Source organism: Chiloscyllium plagiosum, unplaced genomic scaffold, assembly GCF_037043375.1.
Source record: "Chiloscyllium plagiosum isolate Xiang-an unplaced genomic scaffold, Cpla_swu_hap1 HiC_scaffold_3, whole genome shotgun sequence".
In the NCBI taxonomy this organism is placed as follows: domain Eukaryota; kingdom Metazoa; phylum Chordata; class Chondrichthyes; order Orectolobiformes; family Hemiscylliidae; genus Chiloscyllium; species Chiloscyllium plagiosum.
The window spans coordinates 152832711-152850957 of record NW_028270141.1 but is presented as its reverse complement, the minus strand read 5'-3'; the positions used below and the strand labels follow the sequence as shown (position 1 = coordinate 152850957).

General features: G+C 42.7%; 1 protein-coding gene across 1 annotated transcript in view; it reads left to right on the top strand.

Annotated features, from left to right (window-relative positions):
• The window catches only part of LOC122540179 (dynein axonemal heavy chain 8-like), a 1258818-nt gene that overhangs the window by 1226891 nt on the left and 13680 nt on the right, over positions 1 to 18247 (top strand). Inside the window, exons 88-90 of the mRNA XM_087976819.1 lie at positions 7275 to 7431; positions 10229 to 10381; positions 12425 to 12614. Coding sequence (XP_087832945.1) covers positions 7275 to 7431; positions 10229 to 10381; positions 12425 to 12614 — 500 coding nt within the window. The remainder of the gene's footprint in view (positions 1 to 7274; positions 7432 to 10228; positions 10382 to 12424; positions 12615 to 18247) is intronic.

Sequence of the window (18247 nt, the reverse complement as noted above, 5' to 3'; positions counted from 1 at the left end):
ATACAGATGCTCCTCCTGATTTTCAATGTGCAAATATTTAGGAGACTGAACAGCTGGTTCAGCTCCTTTATTTGGCATTGTAAGCAGCCCCTCAATAAATTAGCTAAACTGCAACTGCCTCACAGATTGGGGGGAGTGGACCTTCCGGACATTAAAAGCTACCAACTAAGCTCACTTTTATCCTACGTAAGTGATTGGGCTTCTGGGGACCCTCTTTCAATATGGTTAGATATCGAAGCCCCTTTACTAGCTTGTTGTTATGGACGAAATGAGGACAGTTAGGGAATATTGCTATAACCCAATAGTTATCCATACTGTTAAAGCATAGAGGGCAATTCGGCAGAGGGAAGGCAATATTGGCAAAATATCTTCTGTTATACCTTTAGTGGGTATGACGGGTCTTCAACCGGGGATGATAGATTCAGGATTCAAACGTTGGGTAGCTTGTGTCTTGCATGACCAATTTACTTGAAGGAAACAAAATTATGTCCATCGATCAGTTAAAATGGAAATACAAGCTACCTAACAGAAGCCTCTTTCGATTTTTTCAAGTTAGGGATTTTATACAAAAAAAGACTACATTTTTGACCGATCCTACAAATCCGACATCAAGAGAGGGGGTGCTCAGTTCTAAGAGTACATTTTCTGTCAGCACTTTATATCATCAATTAGGGGTGCCTCCTCAGATGAGTTTGATCGACTCTGCAGGATGTGGGAGAGAGAGCTAAGTGTTGAAGTCTCCTCAGAGGCATGAGAATATATTTAGAAAAAGGCAAGAAAGATATTAATTTGCAATAGGACCCACGCTTTACAATTGAAGATTCTCTACAGGGTCCATTTGGCTCAGGACTATTTGTCAAAATTTAAACCAGGGGTATCTTCAGCATGTCCTAAGTGCAAGGTCTGTACGGGCACTCTTACTTATTGTCTCTGGTCATGCAATAGGCTTCAAATATACTGGAATGCTGTGGCGGGGTGCAATGGAGAGAATTTTGGGTGTAAGGGTGGAGAAGGACCTGATCTCTCTTCTCCTGGGCCTGCCCATTGTGTTCCCTGCAGATGCGCATAAGAAAAAGCTTTTCAATATTCTCACTTTTTGCATAAAGAAGTATATCTTGCTAGGTTGGGTATCCAAAAACCCCCCGGGCCTATTGCGTTGGTGGAAGATTATTATGGAGCATATTCCCTTGGATTTTCTCACAAGTATGGTACACCACAAAACTGAGAATTTTTATAAGTCATGGCAGCACTTTTTGGAATACCCTAACACAGATTTATCTGCCCACTAACAAAGACTTTCATATAGCCGTAATGATTGTGCTTTATGAGTCCAATATCCAGGGAGGAGGAACTGTGAACATATGAGTGTCTTATTTGGCTGAATTGAGTTATTACTATTTATTAGTTTGTTGTTGGTTATTATTTATTTTGTTTGATAGCTAGTTTTTTTTATTCTATATTTTTCTATATGTGTTCATACATTTGTACAAAATCATGAAGGGTATAGACAGGGTGGATAGAGACAAGGTTTTTCCCAGGGTGAAGGATTCAATAACGAGAGGTCACACTTTCAAGGTGAGAGGTGGAAAGTTTAAGGGGGATACACGCGGCAAGTACTTCACACAGAGGGTGGTGGGCATTTGGAACACGTTGCCAGTAGAGGTGGTAGAGGCAGGCACGGTAGATTCATTTAAGATGTGTCTGGATAAATGCATGAGTAGATGGGGAGTAGAGGGATACAGATGCTTAGGAATTGGCCAACAGGTTTAGACAGGACATTTGGATCGGTTCAGACTTGGAGGGCCAAAGGGCCTGTTCCTGGACTGTAAATTTTCTTTGTCCTTTGTTCTTTCCATGAGGTCGGATTGTGTTTTTTTAACTTTTTTCTCGGGTTTTTTTTGTACTGTTTTGAATTGTATTGTTTTGTATTTGTTGTAATATTAAAAATTCTATTTTTTTCATGAGAAATACACTTTTAAAAAAAGAATAGAATGGATTCTGTAGATTTGGTGAGAGGATTGATCTTTCCTCTTTTAATCGATCTCTGCTGCTGAGTCAAGCTGATCTGCAGCTATCCAGTCCAGTGACTGCATCAAGCAATTTAAACAAATAATTATAAGAACATAAGAAACAGGAGCTGAAGAAGTCTTTAGTGCCTCCAGTCTGTTCTGAAATTCAGTAAGGCCATGGCTGATCCTTTAATCTTTTGGTACCTTATCTACTGAAAGATATACTGGGATTGGAGAAGGTTCACTAGGTTGACCCCAGAAATTGAGGGACTGTCTTCTGAGGTGAGGTTGAGGTTGATCCCAGTTTGGGCCTAAACTCATGAGAATTTAGAAGAATGAGAGGTGACCTATTGAAACATATAAGGTTCTTAGGGATCTTTACCTGGTAGATGCAAAAAGATTTTCCCTCTTGTGGGAGAGTGTAGGACCAAAGGGAATATTCTCAAAATAAGGGGTCACACACTTAAGATCGCACTGAGGAATAATTTCTTCTCTCAGATGGTAGTGACTCTGTGAAATTCTTTAGCGCAGAGAGCTGTAGAGATGGGTTGTTAAGTATATTCAAGGCTGAGATAGACAGATTTTTAACCATTAAGGGAATGAAAGGTTCTGGGAAAAAGGCAGAAAAGTGAAGCCGAGGTTTATCAGATCAGTTGTGATCTCATTAAATCATAGATTAGACTCAATGGGCTACCTCTACTCCTATGTCTTATGGCCTTTTTGCTTTATGTAAACCCTGGTTAGACACCCCAACCAAATTTCTGAACCTTCTCAATCCTGAACCTTGTCAAGGCCCATAAGAATTTAGTGTTTCAATGAGATCACCTCGAAATCTGCTGAACTCTAGTGAGTATCTACTTAGTCTACTAATATCATACCACAGGACAATCTCTTCATTCCAACTATCTATCTGAATTGCTAACCCGATCACATGAAATCTTATAGTTCATAGATTGTAAAGTTAATTGTTTGCTCACACCACTGGACTTTATTAAGAAGCTAAAATAGTTTTTCTCTCACAATGAAATCTTCTAACATACAACAAAATTTTTTAAAAAGATTTCCAGAGCTGATGACTGAAACATTCAGGCCATTAGATTTAATAGAAGAATCTCAGAATAAAAGTTCCAAGTTTAAGTTACTTAAGTTTGCAGATAACACCAAAATTAGAGATTAGTGGACAATGAAGAAGGTTACCTCAGAGTACAACGGGATCTTGATCAGATGGTCAATTGGGTTGAGGAGTGGCAGATGGAGTTTAATTTAGATAAATGTGAGGTGCTGCCTTTTGGAAAGGCAAATCAGGACAAGACTTATACACTTAATAGTAAGGTCCTGGGGATTTTGCTGAACAAAGAGACCTTGGAGTGCAGGTTCATAGTTCCTTGAAAGTGAAGTCGCAGGTGGAGAGGATAGTGGAAAAGGAGTTTGGTATGCTTTCCTTTATTGGTCAGAGCATTGAGTATAGGAGTTGGAAGGTCTGTTACAGCTGAACAGGACATTGGTTAGGCCACTTTTGAAATGATGTGTGCAATTCTGGTCTTCCTCATATAGGAAGGATGTTGTGAAACTTGGAAGAGTTCAGAAAAGATGAACAAGAATGTTGCCAGGGTTGGAGTGTTTGAGCCAAAGGGAGATGTTGAATAGGCTGGGGCAGTTTTCCCTGGAGCATTGGAATCTGAGGGGTGAACTTATAGAGATATATAAGATCATTTGGGGCATGGATAGGATAAATAGGCAAAGTCTTTTCCCTGGTGTGGGGGAGTCCAGAACTAGAGTATGTAGGGTTAGAATGAGAGGGGAAAGATTTAAAAGGGACCAAAAGGGCAACGTTTTTATGCAGGTGGTGGTACATGCATGGAATGAGCTGCCAGAGGAAGTGGTGGAAGCTGGTACAATTACAACATTTAAAAGGCATCTGGATGGGTACATGAATAGGAAGGGTTCGGAGGGATATGGGCCAAGTGCTGGCAAATGGGACTGGATTAATTTAGGATATCTGGTCGGCACCAAAGGGTCTGTTTCCGTGCTGTACAGCTCTATGACTCTAAGACAAGCTTCAAAGGAATTTGCTTGAGGTAAACTACGTTGAACTATTAAATAGCTAAACTTAAACTCCCTGAAAACTGTTTGCATATGACACAAACACAGATTATGCTCTCACAAGGTAAAACGTCCACTTACATAATTAACTAACCATGATCAATAACTTAGATAAGCCTCAGTATCAAGTTAGAAGAAAATGCACACAGAAATGCAATAAAATGTTTACATTTCTATTGTTCTTCAATTCTGAAAAATTATCAACTTGAAATTTTAATTCTATTCCTCTCCCGCAGATGCTGCCTGATTTATAGAATCATAGAGTCATCGAATTGCACTGCATGGAAATAGATCCTTAAGTCCAATTTGTCCATGCTGGCCACAAAACCTAAATTAAGCTAGCCCCATTTGCCAGCATTTGGCCAATATCCCTTTATATTCTTCCTATTCATGTACTCATCCAGATGCCTTTTAAATGTTGCAATTGTGCCAGTCTCCATCACTTCCTCTGGCAGCAAATGCCATAAATGCACCACTCTTGGCATGAAAATATTGTCCCTTAGGTCCCTTTTAAATCTTTTTCATCTCACCCTAAACCTGTACCCTCTAGCTTTGGACTCTCCTACCCTGGAGAAAAAATCTTGGCTATTCATCCTGTCCATGCCCTTCATGACTGTACAAACCTCTGTGAAGTCACCCCTCAGCCTCCGAAGCTCCAGGGAAAATAGCCAGTCAGCCTCTCCCTATAGCTCAAACACTCTAGTAAATCTTGTGAATCTTTTCTGAAACCTTTCAAGTTAAACAACATCTTTCATTTAGCAGGGAGACCAGAAATGAGTGCAGTATACCAAAAGTGGCCTTACCATATGTCCTGGACAGCCATAACATGACCTCCCAACTCCTATACTCAGTGCACTGACTAATAAAGAAGAGCGCACCAAATACCTTCTTCACTATCCTGTTTCCCCACGACTCCACTTTCAAGGAACTATGAACCTGCATCCCAAAGTCTCTTTCTTCAGCAACACTCCCCAGGACCCTACCATCGAGTGTATAAGTCCTGCTCTGATTTGCCTTTCCAAAATACAACACCTTACATTTATCTAAATTAACTCCATCTGCCACTCCTTTGCCCATCTGATCAGGGTTCCATTGTACTCTGAGATAACTTTCTTCACTGTCCACTTTAGATTAGATTAGATTAGATTAGATTACAGTGTGGAAACAGGCCCTTCGGCCCAACAAGTCCACACCGACCCGCCGAAGCGAAACCCACCCATACCCCTACATTTACCCCTTACCTAACACTACGGGCAATTTAGTATGGCCAATTCACCTGACCCTGCACATCTTTGGACTGTGGGAGGAAACCGGAGCACCCGGAGGAAACCCACGCAGACACGGGGAGAACGTGCAAACTCCACACAGTCAGTCGCCACAGTCACTACGCCACTAATTTTGGTTCATCTGCAAACTAACTAACCATTTCTCCTATATTCACATGCAAATCATTCATATAAATGACACAAAGCTGTGGACCCAGCACCGATCTTTGCAGCCCACTGCTGGTCACAGGCCTCCAGTCTGAAAACCCTCTAACACTACTCTGTCTCTGAACTTCAAACCAATTTTGTGCCAAGTGGCTAGCTCTCCCTGGATTCCAAGTGATCGACACAGTGGCTCAGTGGTTAGCACTGCTGCCTCACAGTTCCAGGGACCTGGGTTTGATTCCTGCCTTGGGCGACTGTGTGCGGAGTTTGCACATTTTCCCCGTGCCTGTGTGGGTTTCCTCTGGATGGTCTGGTTTCCTCCCACAATCCAAAGATATGCAGGTCAGGTGGATTGGCCATGCTAAGTTGCCCGTAGTGTTAGGGGTAAATTTAGGGTGGGGGAATGGGTTTGGGTGGGTTACTCTTTGGAGGGTCGATGTGGACTTGTTGGGCCGAAGGGCCTGTTTCCATACTGTAGGGAGTCTAATCTAACCAGTCCACCATGCAGAACCTTGTCAATTGCCTTGCTGAAGTCCATATGGACAGCATTCACCATTTTGTCTTCATCAATCTTCTTTGTCATTTCTTCAAAAAACTCAATCAAGTTAGTGAGACATGATTTCCCATGCACTAAGCCATGTTGGCTGCCCCTAATCAGTCCTTATCTTTATAAATACATGTAAATCCTGTACCTCAGAATCCTCTCCAGTAAGTACCTATCATTGATGTCAGGCTCACCAGTCTATAGTTCCCTGTTTTTACCTTACTACCTTTTATTAACAATGGCACCACATTAGCCACTCTCCATTCCCTGGCACCTCAACCATGGCTATCGCTGACACAAATATCTCAGCAAGGGGCCCAGCAATTATTCATTGATTATTTCCAGCAATTTACTTTTTTTAAAAGTCTTATCCAGATGCACTTCCAACACAAATCATTGGCTAGCCATCAGAGGCAGAAACCTAAACCAATTGTCTACTACCCAATCTTCAGGCATTGTGGCCAATGTTAACTTCCCTAGTCATGTCTTTCCTGAGACTGACAAACTTCACAAACTAAAGATGAAACTCATGAATGTGAACCAAGAACAAAGATCAATACAGCACAGAAACAAGCCTTGAGCCCTCCAATTTGCACCAAAACATGTTTTGCCCTTCTATACTAAAACTGTCTTCACTTACAGGATCTGTGGCCCTCTATTCTCTTCCTAATTGTGTATTCATCCATTTGTTTTTTGAATGCTGTTATCGTGCCTGCTTCCACCACCTCCTCTGCCAGAACTTTGCAGGCACCATTTGTGTGAAAAATGTGTCTCACACATCTCCTTTAAATGCTCCCTTCCTCCCTCACCTTGAACTAGTAACTGACCCCTCCCACCCTGAGAAAAAGCCTCATACTTTCCACTCTATCCATGCCATTCACACTCTTACAAACTTCGATCAGTTCGCCCCTCAAACTCCTGCATTCCAGTGAAAACAATCTCCGACTATCCAATCTTTCTTCATAACTAATATCACCTAACATCCTGGTAAACCTTTTCTGTCCCCGACAGTGATTAGATGCTTTAAGTCCTGACCTAAACCAGTGGAATAATCAGAGCAGCGCACTGACAAGTTACGATCATTGGCTGCAAATTGCTAAAAGGAACCCAAAATGCTGGCTAAGGAAACAAGCATCATTCTCAAATCTTCAAAGAAGCACCAACATTCATTGCTGTCTTTTTCTTCAGGTACCAGAGTAATACTGCAGCTGAAATTCTCAACACAATCACCAATATTCAGCCGAAAGAAACTTCTGGAGGAGGAGGAGAGACTCGAGAAGCCACTGTCTTTAAGTTGGCTGACAGTATGCTGCGAAAGCTGCCCCCTGATTACTTGGCACATGAGGTATTTTACGATCATGATTTAAATTAAAGTTTTATTCATATTTGACCTCTCAAAAGCATATGCTACATCTTTGATTTTCTTGAAATGACAGAGAAAAATGAACTGCTTTTGGAGATTCTCTTGTGGATATATTAATTCTAAAATTATTTCAATTAATGCATGGCATCAGTTAACAAGATTGAAGCTTTCAGCTATTAATTAGTCTCAGCAAGGTACATTCAGTTTATTTTAATAAAGATTATCTAAACTGGAAATGAATGTGAAGTTCCATTAAAATTCTTCTGGAGAACTGGAAAATGGCTAATGTAATACAATGCAGGAACAAATTACAGCAGATGCTGGAATCTGTACTGAAAGCAAAACATGCTGTAGATCACAGCAGACCAGGTAGCATCCATGGAGAGAGAGCAAGCTAACGTTTCGGTGCTAGATGGCTCTTCATCGGAGCTCTTGTGAAGAGTTGTCTAGACTTGAAACGATAGCTTGCTATCTCTCCACGGATGCTGTCTGACCCTCTGTGATCTCCAGCATTTGTCGTTTTCAGGGTAATGTAACACACCTATTTAAGAAAGGAGCAAAGCAGAAGACAGGAAACTATAGGCCGGTTAGCTTCCCCTCGGTTATTGGTAAGATTTTCAGCACCATTATTACGGATAAAATTACAGACTACTTGGAAGTGAGTATTAAAATAGGGTTGATTCAGCATGGCTTCATTAAAGGGTTATCATGCCTAACAAATCAATTAGAATTTTTTGAGGAGGTAATTTCCAGGAGGCCTTTGACAAGGAATTGCACAGGAGGCTGCTAAATAATCTAAAAGCCCATGGTGTTAGGAGCAAGGTACTGGCATTAATAAATGATAGGCTGTCTGGCAGAAGGCAGAGAGTGGGAATAAAAGGATCTTTTTCAGGATGGCACCCAGTGACTAGTGAAATTCCGCGGGGTCAGCATTGGGGCCACAACTGTTCACATTAAATATTCATAATCTGGACAAAGGAACTGAGGGTATTGTTGCTAAGTTTGCAGATGACACAAAGATATTGGAGGAACAGGTGATGTTGAGGAATTGGGGAGGCTGCAGAAAGACTTGGACAGGTTAGGAGAATGGGCAAAGAAGTGGTAGATACTATACACTGTGGGAAAGTGCAAGGTTATGCACTTTGGTCAGAAGAATAGATATGTAGACTATTTTCTAAATGGGTAAAGGCTTTGGAAATCTGAAGCACAAAGTGACTTGGGAATCCTAGTTCAGGATTCTCTTAAGGTTAATGTGCAAATTCAGTTGGTAGTTAGGAAGGCAAATTATTGTTCATTTCAAGAGGACTAGACCAAGAGCAGAGATATATAATGCTGAGCCTATATGAGACTCTAGTCAGATTGCATTTGGATTATTGTGAGCAGTTTTGGGCCCTGTAGCTAAGGAAGGATGTGCTGGCATTGATGGGTAGCCAAAGGAGGTTTACAAGAATGATCCCAGGGATGAAAGGTTTGTCATATGAGGAGCAGTTGAGGACTTTGGGTCTGTATTTGTTGGTAATTAGAATGATAAGGAGGGATTTGATTGGAACTTACAGAATATTGAGAGGCCGGGATAAAGTGAACATGGAGAAGATGTTTCCACTACTAGGAGAGACTAGGACCTGGGGGCACAGGCTCTGAGTGAAGGGAATACCCTTTAGGACTGAGATGAAGAGGAATTTCTTCAGCCAAAGGGAGGTGAATCTCAGGAATTCATTCCCACAGAAGTCTGGGGTGGGCAAGTCATTGAGTGTATTTAAGACAGAGCTGGGAAAGTTCTTGATTAGTAAGGAGATCAAGAGTTACAGGGAGAATACAGGAGAATGGGGTTGAGAAACATATCAGCCATGATCTACTGGTGGGGCAGACTTGAATGGCTGAATGGCCTAATTCTTCCCTGGACCTGATGGTCTATTATCCAGTAATTTTGTATTGCAATTAATGAGAATTTTAAATGCTCTTCTGTAATGCCTCTCATTGCATGTATACTCAATTTTAATTATTATAAATCTGAAATACCAGCAAGAGCCTGATACATTCAAGCAAATTATCGCAAGAGGTCTCCAAATTGTTTGAACCATGAAGACCATAGGCAGATGCTTGGTCTGATGACCAAATGCTAAATGAAGTTTAAAGATTCCTTCCCTAGGACCTCACATACCAAGGGTTAACTTTCCCTGAACTTGATTCCCTCATATCCCTTCTTGAAACATTGGCCCATAACCATCCACTTCCGCAATTACCTTTGGGTAGGGGATGCTGTTTAAGCTTTTCAATGTCCTGCATGTTTCCCCAATTTTCTCCCCATTAAATAATTATTTATGTAACCAGCCAGGAAATTAGTTGAAACTTTATTGCTGGAACAGCACAGCAGGTCAGGCAGCATCCAGGGAACAGGAGATTCGACGTTTCGGGCACAGGAATGAAGAAGGGCCTGTGCCCGAAACGTCGAATCTCCTGTTCCCTGGATGCTGCCTGACCTGCTGTGCTGTTCCAGCAATAAAGTTTCAACTTTGATCTCCAGCATCTGCAGACCTCACTTTCTCCTAGCCAGGAAATTAACCAAACCATCAAAATGGGCAAGCTATCACAACACAACTTCTCGTGCAGAAGTAAATATTTCACCTTTATCCAGGACAAAATGACACATTAACATGGAGTCATTTGAAAGCAGCACTTATCAAATCCCACCTTTATTTCAATCTTCTATATCACTTTAGAAAGCTAGCAGTGACTGTAAACATTTGATCATGGTAACAGAGCCTGTTTGTTTTGACAGGTGAAAGCTCGCCTCATAAAAATGGGAATTTTGAATTCCATGAACATTTTTCTGCGGCAAGAAATTGATCGAATGCAGAAAGTTATTTCAATGCTCCGGAACTGTCTGCATGACTTACAGCTGGCCATAGAGGGGACCATCATCATGAGCGAGGTCAGTGTAACTCTCTTATCAACAGCTGCAGCTCACAATTCAAATTTTGTTTTATTACTCATTCGTAGAGTTTGGGCGTTACTACCCCAGTCAGAATTTGCTGTGATAACTAATTGCCCTGGAGACTGTGATGGTGATCTGCCTTCTTGAAATGCTGCAGTACACGCCTGCCTTCATTGCTCAGACCATTGAGTTTAGAAGTTGGGATGTTGTTATTGAGGTTGTGTAGGACTTTGGTGAGGCCACTTTTGGTGTACTCTGTAAAGTTTTTGTTACCCTGCTAGAGGAAGGGTATGATAAAATAGGAGAGGGGTCAGAAAAGATTTACAAGGATTTTACTAGAACTGGAGGGTTTGAGTCATATGGAGAGGCTAGACAGGCTGGGAGCATGAGGTATGACCTAAAAGAAATTTATAAAATCATGAGGGACATAGATAAGGTAAATAGCAAAGGTATTTCCCGAGAGTAGGGGAGTCTAAAACTAGAAGACATACCTTTAAGGTGAGAAAAGAAAGATTTAAAATAGACCTGTCAGCACCTTCTTCCCACAGACGGTGTGCATAATACGACATTGAACATTACAGTGCAGTACAGGCCCTTCAGCCCTCGATATTGTGCCAACCTGTGAAACCAATCGAACCTACATTATTCCATTCTCGTTATGAAGCGAATTCCAGGGTTTTAACAAAGCAATAGGAAAGAAACAGTGATATAGTTCCAAGTCAGGATGGTGAGTGACTTGGAAGAAACTTGTTGATGATGGTATTCCTGTGCATTGGTTTCTCTGGTCCTTCTAGACTCCAGAGATCGCGAGTTTGGAAGGTGCTGTCAAAAGAACACCAGTGAGTTACTGCAGTGCACCTTGTAGATAATACACATGGCCTGCCACACTGCTTTGGTGGTAAAGGGAATGAATGTTTGTGGATGTTATGCAAGCTGCTTTGGCACAGCCAACCGATCAGATCTAAGCTCTGCAATCCTGCCACATCCAGATGTGAATGTGGTAAACATTGAAACACTTCACTAGCAGAGTTAGCACCACAAATATGTCCCTCCTCAGTACTAGACCTAGAGGTGTAGGTGCATAGTTCCTTGAAAGTGGAGTCACAGGTAGGCAGTGTAGTCAAGAGGCTTTGACACACTTGCGTTTATTAGTCAGAACATTGAGAATAGGAGTTGGGATCTCATTTTACAGCTGTACAGAACATTGGTGAGGCCACTTTTAAAATACTGCTTATAATTCTGGTTGCCCTTCAATAGAAAGGATGTTGTTAAACTTGAGAGGGTGCAGAAAAGGTTTATGAGCATGTTACCGAAGCTGGAGGGTTTGAGCTATAGAAAGGGGGTAGCTGACTAGGCTGGGGCTGTTTTCCCTGGAGCGTCAGAGGCTGAGAGGTGACCATATAGCAATTTATAAAATCATGAAGGGCAGGGATAAGATGAATAGTTAAGATCTTTTTCCTCGGGTTTAAGGCAAGTTTTATAAAGGACCTGAGGGGCAACCTTTTCACACGGAGGGTGGCATGTGTATGAAACGAGCTGCCAGCGGAAGTGCTGGAGGCAGCTACAGTTTCAACATTTAAAAGGCATATGGATGGGTATAGGAATAGGAAGGCTATGGACAGATATGGGCCAAAAGCTAGCAAATGGAACGAGGTCAGATCTGGTTGACACTGATGAGTTGGTCTGAAGGGTTTGTTTCTGTGCTGTATGACACTAAGAGTATAAGTTAGATACAGTTCTTAGGGCTAAAGAGATCAAAGGGAGGAAGCAGGAATAGGAGAATGAATTGGGTGATGAACCATGATCATATTAATGGTGGAAGTGGCTCAAAGGGCCAAATGGCCTACTCTTGCTCCTAATTGCTATATTTCTATATGTTTCTCAAGTGCAGTTAGGAATGGGCAATAAATGCTGGCCTTATCAGTGATGGTTATACCTTGTGAATGAAAAAGCAGACATATTGTTTCAATCATTTATCTACTTCTGGTCAAGTCTTAGATTCTATATAACATGCCATGCTCACTTCCTTTTCCATTACAGAATTTAACAGATGCCTTGGATAACATGTACAATGCTCGTGTCCCTGAGGTGTGGAAAAGGATTTCCTGGGATTCCACTACTTTGGGATTTTGGTTCACAGAATTCCTAGAGCGAAATGCACAGTTTTCCTCTTGGATATTTGAGGGCAGGCCCACTGTGTTTTGGATGACAGGGTTCTTTAATCCCCAGGGTAAGTGCCTGTAATTGCAAAAGCATTACACACTGGCAATAAACATGAAACATTATTATTTTTATGCTTTGTAAAATTTACTGACTGAACATTGCACTTAGTTTATCATTATTTTGGAAATATGCAACAACTTGTATCTCTATTAAACCATTCCAAAGCATTTCACAATAATGTTTGAAATAATGTTTAATACTGAACCATACAAGGAGATGTTATGACAAAGTTTAGTCTACGTAGGAGGTTACAAGGAGTATATTAGAGAAGTAAAACAAGACGTTGCAGTGGAAAGGTTTAGGTTGGGAATTGTGAAGCATAAGATCCAAGCAGCTGGAGATGGAATGATTAAACTTTGCTCGGATTGCAGTGACGCAGATGTGCTGTAAGCCCATGGGACTGAAGAGATTACAGAGATAGGGAAGGGGAAAACGGTTATGGATTTTTGAAATCAAGGATAAGAATTATCAATCAAGGCATTTCTTAACTGGAGGTCAATCAACATGAGTGATGGCTGAATGGGATTGGTTGAAATGATATAGTTTTAGCTGACCTGGCATTTGCAGAGATGTGGGAAATAAACCATGACTCCATTGCTATAGTGAGGTCTAAAGGCTAAAAATGAAGGTTTCAGTGCCAGAGTGGCTGATACAGAGGTTAATCACATAAAATCACAGACAAACGAAGGGACGAAATTTAAACAGTCTCTACAACTAATGTAAAGCTATCAGGAAAGCGAATATGCCTGTCGGAGAAATTTTCCCAATAAAGTAGAGACCACACAAACCAGATCGGGTGAAATTGACATGCTGTTTATTACAAGTAATATCACTGGAAGAGAAATTGACTAGGCCGACACAGAACTGACAGTCTGTGCAGGTAGATCAGAATTTCTCTTCCTCGAGCTGAGAAAGAAGCCAGTTTTTATAATAATCCTGTACAATGAGGGTAATTAGAAATGGGGAAAATACAGTGCATCTGGAATGTATCTGGAAATCTAGTTACAATGATGCTAATCGAAAACAGTTGTCGGAGGAATGTCCTAATTCTCTACACAAAGCAACATTCCAACAGTATCAGTGAGTTCGGAGCTTCCATTCCTCTTCGCAGGTAGGTGCTAATGTCTCCTCTGAAGCTTCCACTGTCCTATACTGGGAGTAATGCTGTTGCTGGTGCCTCTCTGACCTGTTCTTTGTGTGTCTTTGGTATTGCTAGGTTGTGAAACTGCCCTCAGAGCTTTGGGATAGCTGTGGTGCTCTGTCATGGTTAGTGGGTGCTTGAAGTAAATTCACTTGTCTACGAGTGCTGTCTAGTTTCACTTGTCAGTCTGCTTGGTCCCTGCTGAGGCATTCTGGGTGTTTTGGTACAGTTTGACCAATTTGGTTTTGTGGGCCTATTATGGGTTGGCAGGGTGACAGTTCTTTTCCCACAATTCCTAAAGGTTATCACATCATTTGGACTTGATAGTCTGCATCTTAAGGTCTCAAAAGAAATATCTGTAGCGGTAGCTACATTGATTATAATCTTCCAAAATTGCCTAGATTTTGGAAGATTATAATCCTGAAGAGTTGTAAACAATAAATGGAACACCTGTATTCTAGAAAGATCAGAAACAGAATGCAGGAAGGCAGTTAGCCTAACATCTATCATTGAAAAAATGTTCGAATCCATTATTAAGGAAGTAATAGAGTCATAGCAAAGATTGAGAAAATCAAATTCAATCAGGCAGAGTTAACTTGGTTTTATGAAAGAGAATTTAGAACATAGAACATAGAACATAGAAGAATACAGCGCAGTACAGGCCCTTTGGCCCTCGATGTTGCGCCGATCCAAGCCCACCTAACCTATACTAACCCACTATCCTCCATATACCTATCCAATGCCCGCTTAAATGCCCATAAAGAGGGAGAGTCCACCACTGCTACTGGCAGGGCATTCCATGAACTTACGACTCGCTGAGTGAAGAACCTACCCCTAACTTCAGTCCTATATCTACCCCCCCTTAATTTAAAGCTATGCCCCCTTGTAATACCCGACTCCATACGCGGGAAAAGGTTCACACTGTCAACCCTATCTAACCCCCTAATCATCTTGTACACCTCAATCAAGTCACCCCTAAACCTTCTTTTCTCTAATGAAAACAGCCCCAAGTGTCTCAGTCTTTCCTCATACGATCTTCCTTCAATACCAGGCAACATCCTGGTAAACCTCCTCTGCACCCGTTCCAGTGCCTCCACATCCTTCCTATAGTATGGCGACCAAAACTGCACACAATATTCCAGATGCGGCCGCACCAGAGTCTTATACAACTGCATCATGACCTCAGGACTCCGGAACTCAATTCCTCTACCAATAAAAGCCAGTACGCCATATGCCTTGCTCACTGCACTATTTACCTGGGTGGCAACTTTCAGAGATCTGTGTACATGGACACCAAGATCCCTCTGCTCATCCACACTACCAAGTATCCGACCATTAGCCCAGTACCCCATCTTTTTGTTATTCTTCCCAAAGTGAATCACCTCACACTTAGCTACATTGAATTCCATTTGCCACCTTTCTGCCCAGCTCTGCAGCTTCTCTATATCCTGCTGTAACCTGCCACATCCTTCCTCACTGTCAACAACTCCTCCGACTTTCGTATCATCCGCAAACTTGCTCACCCAACCTTCTAACCCCTCTTCCAGGTCATTTATAAAAATGACAAACAGCAATGGTCCCAAAACAGATCCTTGCGGAACACCGCTAGTGACGGCACTCCATGAAGAAACTTTGCCATCAACTACTACCCTCTGTCTTCTTCCATCCAGCCAATTCCTAATCCAAACCTCCAACTCACCCTCAATGCCATATCTCCGTATTTTCTGCAGTAGCCTACCATGGGGAACCTTATCAAACGCCTTACTAAAATCCATATATACCACATCTACCGCTTTCCCCTCATCAACCTCCTTCGTCACCTTTTCAAAGAATTCAATAAGGTTTGTGAGGCACGACCTGCCCTTCACAAAACCATGCTGACTATCCTTGATCACATTATTCCTATCCAGATGTGCATAAATCCTATCCCTTACAATTCTCTCTAAGACTTTGCCCACAACAGAAGTGAGACTCACCGGCCTATAGTTACTAGGGTTATCCCTACTCCCCTTTTTGAACAAGGGAACCACATTTGCTATCCTCCAGTCTTCTGGCACTACTCCAGTAGACAAAGAGGACATAAAAATCAAGGCCAATGGCTCTGCAATCTCCTCCCTTGCTTCCCAGAGAATCCTAGGATAAATGCCATCAGGCCCAGGGGACTTATCTATTTTCACCTTTTCCAGGATTTCCAACACCTCTTCTCTACATACCTCAAAGCCATCCATTCTACTTATTTGTGACTCAGTATTCACATCGACGACACTGCCCTGTTCCTGAGTAAATACTGAAGAAAAGTATTCATTCAGTGTCTCCCCAATCTCTTCCGCCTCCACACGCAACTTCCCACTACTATCCTTGACTGGACCTATTCCTACCCTAGTCATTCTTTTATTCCTAACATACCTATAGAAAGCCTTAGGGTTTTCCCTAATCCTACCGACTAAGGACCTTTCATGTCCCCTCCTTGCTGCTCTTAGCTCTCTCTTCAGGTCCTTCCTGGCTACCCTATAACTCTCAATCGCCCCAATTGAACCTTCACGTCTCATCTTGAGATAGGCCGCCCTCTTCCATTTAACAAGGGATTCCAATTCCTTATTAAACCACGGCTCCCTCGCACGACCCTTTCCTCCCTGCCTGACAGGTACATAATTATCAAGGACACTCAATAGTTGCTCCTTGAACAAGCTCCACATATCATTTACACTCTTGCCTTGGAGTCTACTTTTCCAAGCCACACATCCTAAGTCATGCCTCACCGCATCATAATTTCCCTGACCCCAGCTATAACTCTTGCCCTGTAGTACACACTTATCCCTCTCCATCACGAGAGTAAAAATCACCGAATTATGGTCACTATCCCCAAAGTGCTCACCTACCTCTAATTCTAACACCTGGCCTGGTTCGTTACCCAGAACCAAATCCAGTATGGCCTCACCTCTTGTTGGCCTGTCTACATATTGTGTCAGGAAACTCTCCTGCACACATTGAACAAACACTGACCCATCTAACGAACTTGAGCTATAGCTTTCCCAATCAATATCAGGAAAGTTAAAGTCCCCCATAACAACCACCCTATTACTGTCACTCATCTCCTGAATCACCTTCCCTATCCTTTCTTCAATGATTCTAGGACTATTAGGAGGCCTGTAAAAGACTCCTAACAGGGTGACCTCACCTTTCCTATTCCTAACCTCAGCCCAAACTACCTCAGATGGCAAGTCCTCATCCATCGTCCTTTCCACCACTGTAATACTATCTTTGACAAGCAATGCCACACCTCCCCCTCTTTTACCCCCACCTCTGACCCTACTAAAACATTTAAATCCTGGAACCTGCAACAGCCAATCCTGTCCCTGTTCTAGCCATGTCTCCGTAATAGCCACAACATCGAAGTCCCAGGTACCAACCCACGCTGCAAGTTCACCTACCTTATTTCGTATACTTCTTGCATTGAAGTATACACACTTCAAGCCACTTTCCTGTTTACAGACACCCTCCTTGGAAATTGATGCCATGTTCCTAACCTCCCTACACTCCAGGCCCTGCACCCTGAAGCTACAATCTGGGTTCCCATGCCCCTGCAGAGTTAGTTTAAACCCCCCCCCAAGAGCACTAGCAAACCTCCCCCCAAGGATACTGGTGCCCCTCAGGTTCAGGTGTAGACCATCCTGTTTATAGAGGTCCCACCGTCCCCAGAAAGAACCCCAGTTATCCAAAAACCAGAATCCCTCCCTCCTGCACCATCCCTGTAGCCACGCATTTAAGTGTTCTCTTTCCCTATTCCTCGAATCTCTATCACGTGGCACGGGTAACAAACCAGAGACAACAACTCTGTTCGTTCTAACTCTGAGCTTCCAACCTAGCTCCCTGAAAGCCTGTCTAACATCCTCGGCACTCCTCCTACCTATGTCGTTGGTGCCAATATGGACCACGACTTCGGGCTGCTCCCCCTCCCCCTCCAGGACCCGGAAAACACGATCAGAGACATCACGTACCCTTGCACCTGGGAGGCAACATACCAAACGTGAGTCTCTCTCGTTCCCACAAAACCGCCTATCTGTGCCCCTAACTATCGAGTCCCCAATTACTACTGCTCTGCTCTTCTTCACCCTTCCCTTCTGAGTAACGGGGACAGGCTCCGTGCCAGAGACCTGAGCCCCGTTACTTACCCCTGGTAAGTCATCCCCCCCACAAGTATCCAAAACGGTATACTTGTTCTTGAGGGGAACGGCCGCAGGGGGTCCCTGCACTGGCTGCTTCCTCCCAGTCCCCCTCACTGTCACCCATCTATCTGCCATCTTTGGAGTTACTACCTCCCTATAACTCTGATCTATGACCCCCTCTGCCTCCCGAATGATCCGAAGTTCATCCAACTCCAGCTCCAGTTCCCTAACATGGTCTTGGAGGAGCTGGAGATGGGTGCACTTCCTGCAAGTGTAATCGGCAGGGACGTCGATGGCATCCCTCACCTCATACATGTTGCAGGAGGAACATTG